This window comes from Phyllostomus discolor, chromosome 5 (genome assembly GCF_004126475.2).
Source record: "Phyllostomus discolor isolate MPI-MPIP mPhyDis1 chromosome 5, mPhyDis1.pri.v3, whole genome shotgun sequence".
Classification (NCBI taxonomy): Eukaryota; Metazoa; Chordata; class Mammalia; order Chiroptera; family Phyllostomidae; genus Phyllostomus; species Phyllostomus discolor.
Window position 1 is genome coordinate 123,463,542 of NC_040907.2, and position 8,628 is coordinate 123,472,169.

Sequence of the window (8,628 nt, forward strand, 5' to 3'; positions counted from 1 at the left end):
GTAGAAGCAACTTTGTAGCACCTTGTTTTGAGGTTTGCTGCATTTGTTGCTGCACTTTGTGCATTCTGAACATGAATGTAACATTAGTTAATAAGTCATTGTTAAAAGAGGTTGAATTTAAATCCTGTAAGTCAAAATCAAAAGGGTGTTATTAAGTGTGCCTTTATTTTGCATGAAAATAAAAAGAATTATATATAAAGCATTCCTGTAATCTGGCTCATTGAATATTTTATATTAAAAAACACCTAACTTTTTTTGCGTAAATATATGTGTAAATACTGTGTTAACTTTTTGAAAGCCCATTTCAGATTAAATAGAAGAGAGTGTTGTGAATGTTATAAACTATGCACAGTAACTCAAAGTCTAGATTTCTTTCCCTTGTGGTTGGAAAGCAAAAAATATGATACGGAAAGCTTAATTTATTTTATTGTACCACTTTTGACAGCCCTGTAAGGGTCATTGCTCTATTAAAACAGGCATCAACAGAGCTATTATTTTTCTTAGTCATGATTAACAATTTCTTTTTGGTGGTGTAATTAGTAAATGTTTATAGCAAGAAAACAAAGAAGGAAATTTAAATTAAAATATTTTAATAAATTTAAGTTAAATTGGCTTTTCACAATTTCATTTCACTCAGTCTCATAATAAATGCTTAAATAAATAAAAAGAGTTTTTCCTGTAGACAAATAATTTCTACTCGTGGCCTATTCACGTTTTATTTTATGTGTTATTGTGTAGTCTGATACCCCCACTGGCATATGTGAGAAGTACAACTATGTTTTGAAATTACAGTTTCATATTTTTATTCTGAATAAGGTTTTGTAAACATTTTTTTAAAACCTGCTTTTATTTTATTTATATTCCTTGCCCTCCATTTTTCTTTATTATAAACATTTAAAATATGAGCTAAAACGAATTTGATTAAAACAAATTAAGATCTTCAACATTAACTAAAACTTGCAACAATGTTAATAGAAAAAGGATGAGTTTTAATAGCTGGAAAAATGTTATACCCTTCTTCCTCTTTTTCAGAAAAGAAAAAGAAAACTGAACGGGTCTCATACATAAATAAATCTACACTACTATCATCTCAGTTATCCTTGGATATATTAATACTTTTATGTTGTTTCCACAACAAACCTTTCTTTTGATTTCATAATTAGCACCTGCTAATTACATACTTTGTTGGCACCTTAGCACTTCTGTTTATTTTTAATTTACATGCCGTCTGAAGCTCAGTCTTCAATTTTGAAATCAGCCCCAACTGCAGGGAAGGTTTGAAAGAAAAGTGTACTAAAGGGACTGTCTATTCCAAGCATAAAGTGAGTTACTGGATGGTATGAGTTTAAGGGGTTCAATTTGGGAAACTAGATAGCTCCCTACTTCTGCCAGTGATGGTGATAGTGAGATTTGACCATGTGGTTGAAGTGATTTCCTTAGCATAAGGTAAACTTATTTTGGAACAGATAATGAAATTCATACAAAAGCTGCAACTTTGTGTTTTTTAAAAGTCATCTAGTGGTTTAAATTTTAGTAGACATGTTTCCTGATGTGAATAACTGAGAATTAAGTATTGCAAAAAACATTTTTAAATCCTAGGACCTCAGATCTATTGTCAGAAAATAAAAATAGTCTGCAATAACTTTAGTTAATGATATGTATAAAGTTAATAAAGTTATAATATTAAGTATTTTTTACAAACCATACAACTATTGGAGTAGTATTTGATATTCATGTTTTATGTGCATTTTCTTCATGGAAATTTAGTTGGGAGCTAGCCCTATATTGCTACCTTCACCAAGATGTATATCAGGAATTATATGGCCTTCTAGTGTTTAGTAATGTCAAATTCCTCTTGATCATTTATCTTGTGTAATTTTGTAAAACACAATTTGAGACAGCACAATTTGAGACTCAAACTTATTAAGGCCATGTCAAGACGTCCTATAAAACTGAAAACAAATAGAGGGAAAATAGTGCCTTTCAGATGGAATTTTGCAATTATCAGATCTCTTTCTTTCCACTGTAATGTTTAAGTTTCAGATGACCTTTTAATTCTAAACATTTGAGTTTGACATGGTATGCAATTTTGAGTATGATAGCTATTTTGAATTCAGCAAAGGATTTGGGAGCATTTAGAGGCCTCAAGAAAGCACAGAGAATATCATTTGACTTAGAAAATGCTTTTAGATATCATATGAAAAGATCATAGAATGATTTCAAAAGTATATTATCACCTTTCATAATTTGAAAAATGTGTAGATTTAAACTATTAATACAATCATAGATACTACTTATAGTGATAAGTTTTTATATTTAATTAGTTGCTATATATGTTACAAGTTATGAAACATTTCATATAAAATCACTTCTGTTACCACAAACTCTAGAAATATTCTGATTGTCATTTTATTTTTTTCCCCCATTCAGCGTCTAAATTATAAAGAAAATAGTCTACCTTTTGAAGAATAGGTCTAATCAAGTAGAGATAGGTAATTTATCCAGGTTTTCAGTCTGGGCAAATTCCAAGGGTATTTTCCAAATGTACAGAGCTAGATTTTATAAGTGGTGATTTGTACAGTGGTATCCAATAAGTATATCTACTTTTATTTATAATATTTAATAGTTAAGGAGAATTAATTTTTTCCCTATTTAGTGTTCATCCTACTTCTTTTGGGTCCCCAATTCATTTTACTATCTGGTTGAGATAAAAAGCTTTTTTTTTTTTTTTAATATATATATATATATTTATTTATTTTTTTTAGGGAGGGAAGGGAGGGAGATAGAGAGAGAGAGGGAAACATCAATGTGCGGTTGCTGGGGGTTATGGCCTGCAACCCAGGAATGTACCCTGGCTGGGAATCGAACCTGGGACACTTTGGTTCCCAGCCCGCGCTCAATCCACTGAGCTACGCCAGCCAGGGCTATAAAAAGCTTTTCTAATTTAGTCTACTTTCATTCCTTAGATTCTTCAATGTCCTATCACATTAATAACTGTTTTAGATAAAATTTATTTCTAAATCATGTGTACTGCTAAAAGGTTGTTTTAGTAATAATTATTCTAAGTTGGTCTTATTGTAGAAGAAGCAAAATACAAGGAGTGGGGCATTATTGTTCTAAATATTCTCAATGTGTTCACTTTACATAAAGTGGAGAATTGGCAGTGTTGTCAGACAGTAATATTGTTCTCTGCTGTCTTTGGTCCCGGTTCTTTATGTGAGTCCTTTATACAATTTGAACCCAGAAATAAGTCAAAGAAATTGTTGACTATAAAATGTATGACTAAATATTTTGAGATTCTGTAAGTGGGGCAGAGACTAGCTTTACCAAGAATATATTTTTTTTTATTTATATGACCTATTTGTCCATATCATGAAATAAGCAGTATTTATTGCCTGTAAGACCTCCGTTCCGTCTCTTGATTCCTATGTAGTTAATAGCTGGATTTGAAAAGATGTTCAGTAGCTTTTTTTCTGTCTTTACTTGAGAATGCAGGTTTTTAGTACCTAGGCAGATTTGAGGTGATGATAAACTGAATGAACATAAATGGATTTTTAAAGCTGTAGATGTTAATAATCTTTATATATTTGGAAAATCATTGTCAGAATAGAAAGGATGTTCCTAGTAGACAAGAGGGCCTTAGGGGTCCTTTTAGGTCACCCACAAAGAACAGAGCTACAGAACTATCCTACTTAGAGTAACTCACCAAGTTTAATTAAATTTCATTGTAGCCATACCAACTTTTGCAGCTTATGCTTTGCCCTGTGATTCAGAAGCAACAGGAAAAACATTGTTGACTTCTAATTTATGTCTTAGGGAACCAACTGGTGATGAGTATTATTTTAGTTAGACATGAAAGTAAAGAATTCCTGTTTGCTCTTCTGCTGGCTACAATTCTACCATCATAATTTCACCATAGAGAATTCCCTTGTGATTATGATGGACATGATAAAACAAAAATGTTGGAAAATTCTAAGATGATGAGAATGCCAAATCCAAGATGGGTAATTAATACTAGAGTGCATTTTCATGGGTGCTGGGGTATCTGTTTACAGTAGGTCTGTGTGTTCTGTGCTCTGAGTGATGTTGTCATAGTGCTGTGTCTAAACTGTGCTGTGTCCAGAAACTGGGGATTGAATGGGGCTCTAATATGGGTACTATTATGTTAAATTCTAAATGATATGTAGTGGGGTACTGTGATATTTTAAGTGATCATTGCCTTTTCTGCTGTACAATATGACCCTTCTCATCTCTCTCATTCATTTTGCATGCCTCTGCTCACTTCTGTACAGCCACAGTTGAGGCTATTGAGGCTGAAAAAGGTACGATCAGAGTCCTTGCGCTGGGCAGAGATCTGTGGTGTGTGGGTGGGCATCAGAGAATGTCTTGTGGGTGTGTCTTACTCCTAGCTTGCACAGCCCAAGATGAATCAGACTCACTGGCTCATCAAGTTTAAGTTACCTCTCTCTCTTTCTCTTTCTCTTTCTCTCTGTCTCTCTGTCTCTCTGTCTCTCTCTCAATCACAAGTACTGATGTCCATAGTAACAATCTGTTTTTTTCCCCTTTTATAGCACAGTGTGAAACTAGCATTTAATTTTCCTGAATTCTTTATTAGAGTATAGAATGTTATGCTATAATATCATAGCATTTAAAGTTGCATATAAAGATCTAGCCCATATTTTGTATGATTCTGCGCTACTCAAATTGTTTTTTTCTAAGTTAAATAAACCCACTCTAGACTTAGGTTTGAGTCTGTTTTTACTCATTTTCAATAATTTACCTGGGTACAGAAGCTGTAACTATGATTTTTTTTTTACTGCAGTTGGGCTAGTCTTTGTTGATGATACTATATTCCTGTATATCATATGTTGGCTTAATATTACACATTGCTAAATGCTTTGCTGCCCAACCATTTATTTGGTTCACAGGCACAGACCCTGAGTCCCAGGGATTGCACATATTAAAGCAACCAGGTTATAACCAGTAGTATGGAATTCTTTTCCATGCACATTTTAATGTAGAATACATCATTCCAGATGAAGTAAATGAGAAACCATAGCAATTGGAGAATTGCCTTTTATTTTGATTTGGGCTTCCCAAGAACATGTGGTGAATTAAAGATGACATCACCTAAAATATGAAACTTATACTTTTTTGCTATCAGCAAAACACAGATCTGACTCCTGGAGGCACTTCTCACCTTTTTCTTTTCATATTGCTGTGATGGAATGATGTTACCTTGACCTCCAAGATAGTTCTGATCTGCTAAATTTTAACTTTACCTCTTTCTCCTCCCAAACTCTTGGTACAGATTTGTATGTCAAGGATTAACCTTGTTAAGCCTCTCCACTTGCCCCTTTTCTTGATCCTGCCTTACTGTGGTAGTTACTGATGATTTTGGGGTCTGAGGTAGGAGAAAGTTGGTACAGTAGAAGTCAGACTGAAACTCTGAGACCATTGCTTGGAGGTTGATTTTGGGGAAAGGGGAGAGTTACTTTTGTGTGTTTTTAAAAGGCTACACTAACATTATCATCTATGATGTTGTCATGTTTGTATTTAGGTTTAAACATTTCACATTTAAGGGAAAGTTGGCATGGGGATAGAATTCAGTTAAAGTAAGATTTAAATGTTGCTACATATAGCTAATGTCTTCTTATAAAATCATTAATTATATTTTTGAAATCTCAGAAATGTTTTTCAATTACTGACTTATCAAATTTGCATTTTGTTAAGCAATACGAGGATTCTCTCCACCACATAGAATCTGCAGTTTTGAAGAGGCAAAGGGTTTGGATAGAATCAATGAGAGAATGCCACCCCGGAAAGATGCTGTACAACCAGATGGTTTCAATTCTCTGAACACCGCACATGCCACTGAGAACCACGGGACTGGCAACCATAGTGCCCAGTGACCCACGGCTTCCCAGGGACTCTCACATCTCGGGCCTCAAATGGACAGATTACCCGAGGAGCTGGAGGGGTCAGCCACACTGACTGTAAATGTCACAGTCTCTCTGGAGAAACCATTGTGCTTTTGAGACCCCAGCCCCCTTCGTGGATAGAGGCTTGTGGGCCCTGGGATATATCGTGCTACCTGATAAGACTGGGTCATCGCTGCCAAGGTGGAGAGCAGTAAGCAAGGGGCTTGGGGCAATTTCCAGTGGAGGGCCACTGCACCTCCATTTATGCTTGTGGTTCACACATTTAAGTTTACAATTGAGGTTTCTTTTTCCTTCAGTAGAAGTAGATTTTTGTTTTCAACCATGACTTCAAATGCAATCCTAAGAACTAATGTGGACTTTTTTTCCCCATGAAATGTCTTTAAAGCGTGAATTAGCATGGTCTTAAAATACATTACTGAGGTTACTAAACTATATTTTGAATTATGGGCAAAATGCTGAGAAACCCAGCTGGCATTTATACAAAATGCTGACCTCAGGTCTATAGTTCTTAAATGTGGCTAATTCTGTAATATAGTCTCAGTATTTTTTAATTATGAATACATAACCTATTTCTAGGCAGACTCTCTTACTTGAACACAAATTCAAAAACTAATTTAGAATCTTTTTTGCCCAGATCTTTTGTGATTTACACACTAGAGATTTAAGAAGAAAACCTAAATTACAAAATTATGAATAATTACAGAATTACTCATTTAAGATACTTTAAAAGAAGTTTGTACATTGTCAAAGCAAATTTTAATTCAAATCATGTCTGTAAAACTTGACGTATTTTGTGTATGCATGTTTTCATTTTGCAAATATTTAATATATAGACCTATGATGTACAGGTACAACATGTATAGGTTACCTAGATGTTATGAGAAATTTTAGTTTATTGTGAGTACTCAAGTTGCTTAAATAGCCACCAGGGTGATTTGCTGCTGGCTTTCTATTATTTTTATGTTTTGATGCAAAGGAAATTTTAAAATGTTCTGGAAGTGTTTTTGATTAAGCAATGCAGCATAGAAGCAACAAATCCAATCATTCAGTTATTAGTGGAGGCATAAAAGTCAAGTCTGCATGTTGAACATTTTCTTTTGATAGTTACAGAACTGCTTGGTTAAATTAAATGGAACCATGTGCTAATATTTCACAATTATTGACCTGTATTGATTGCCACTGTAGTTTGGTATTTCCCTTTACTTTGGTGGCCTGCTTCCCTCATGCCCTGGAATACAACTCAGAGCTCCAGGCAGCGGAACCATCTACTGTTTTGTTTGCCAGAAAGTGCACCCTGTATGGTCTCCTGTCTGAGTTGGAAATATTATGCATGTGCAGGACTATTTGAGTATTTTATAAACAGCACACAATAAATTCCATGCATGGGCCGCTGCTCCTATCTCTGTGTTGGGTTTTATTTGAATGTAGTCTGATTTGACCTCCTCGTGCATGTCAGAAAATCCTGTTAATAGAACTGTGATAACCCTAACTAGTGTGGCTCGGTGATTGAGCACTGGCCTGTGAACCAGAAGGTTGCCAGTTCAATTCCCAATCAGGCCACATGCCTGGGTTGCGGGCCTGGTCCCTCAGTTGGGGTCTGCAAGAGGCAACTGATCAATGTTTCTTTCCCTCTCTTTTTCTCTCCCTTTTCCTTTGTCTGAAAATAAATAAAATAAAAATAAAGAACTGGGATATATCTTTCAGGTAAGTTTATCTCATGCATAGTTCATGATAATTTGATGAATTGAATTCTTCATGAATTTTGCTTTTTAAAAAACTTCAGTTACACTTGTTTTACATGAGCAATAGTAGCTGAGCACTGGAGGACTGGATGCCTATTATAGATAGGCCTTTTAAACCTAATATTTAAAATCAGTGTTTCACTGAACTTTTAATTGAAAGAAAGTCTTATTGCCTAGCATTTTGTCATGGTAGTACTGGAAATTTATTGGGTGTTTTCTTTAACAGTAAGAAAAAAGGTATTAGTGATACCACATTTTCCTGTCATCATATCCCTCCTTTGCCATAATCAAAATTAGCATAGAACTTTGAAAATTGAGGGAAATTACAATATTGCTCAAAACTTTATAATAATATACAGCAACTTTAAGTACAGTTTTCAACAATAATTATGATACACATTTATAAAGCATTAATTTAAAATCTAAATGTATATACTTGCCTAATTCCAGACAACAAACAGAAATCAAATTGTTGACTATTACAATTTCTACTTGCTGTTATATTAACTTGAATAGCATCCCATGAAGGCATACTTGCCTTTAAAGTTATACCTGCCTTTAACGTTATATACACTGCCCTGACTGGTATGGCTCAGTGAGTTGAGTGTTGTACCGCAAACCAAAAGGTTGCAAATGCCTGGGTTGTGGGCCAGGTCCCCAGTTGGGGGTGTGCAAGAGGCAACTGATTTATGTTTCCCTCCCACATCAATGTTTCACTCCCTCTCTTTTTCCCTCCCTTCCCCTCTGTCTAAAAATAAATAAATAAAACCTTTAAAGTTATTCACACTGCATACCTTAAATTTTTTCTTGATGTTACTGTTTTATGAAAACTGTGCATCTCTAAATTAGGAGCTTAGGTCCATCACTAGGGTTATATAGTGTTTGTGGGAATACTGGGTAAATATAAAGCATAATTAGCAAACTAAGAAGAATTACTTGTTCGT

At 34.5% G+C, this 8,628-nt stretch overlaps 1 protein-coding gene across 7 annotated transcripts in view; it reads left to right on the top strand.

Annotated features, from left to right (window-relative positions):
- Positions 1–7,341, top strand: part of PPP3CB (protein phosphatase 3 catalytic subunit beta) — a 55,664-nt gene extending 48,323 nt beyond the window's left edge. For 4 of the 7 annotated variants that reach the window (XM_028513657.2, XM_036026797.1, XM_028513659.2 and 1 more), the window contains 2 exons: positions 4,293–4,322; positions 5,734–7,341. In XM_028513657.2, the coding sequence (XP_028369458.2) occupies positions 4,293–4,322; positions 5,734–5,912 (209 nt within the window). In that variant the 3' untranslated portion in view covers positions 5,913–7,341. The remainder of the gene's footprint in view (positions 1–4,292; positions 4,323–5,733) is intronic. The other 3 variants (XM_036026798.1, XM_028513656.2, XM_028513658.2) reach the window with 1 other exon arrangement.
- Positions 7,342–8,628: the final 1,287 nt, after the last annotated feature.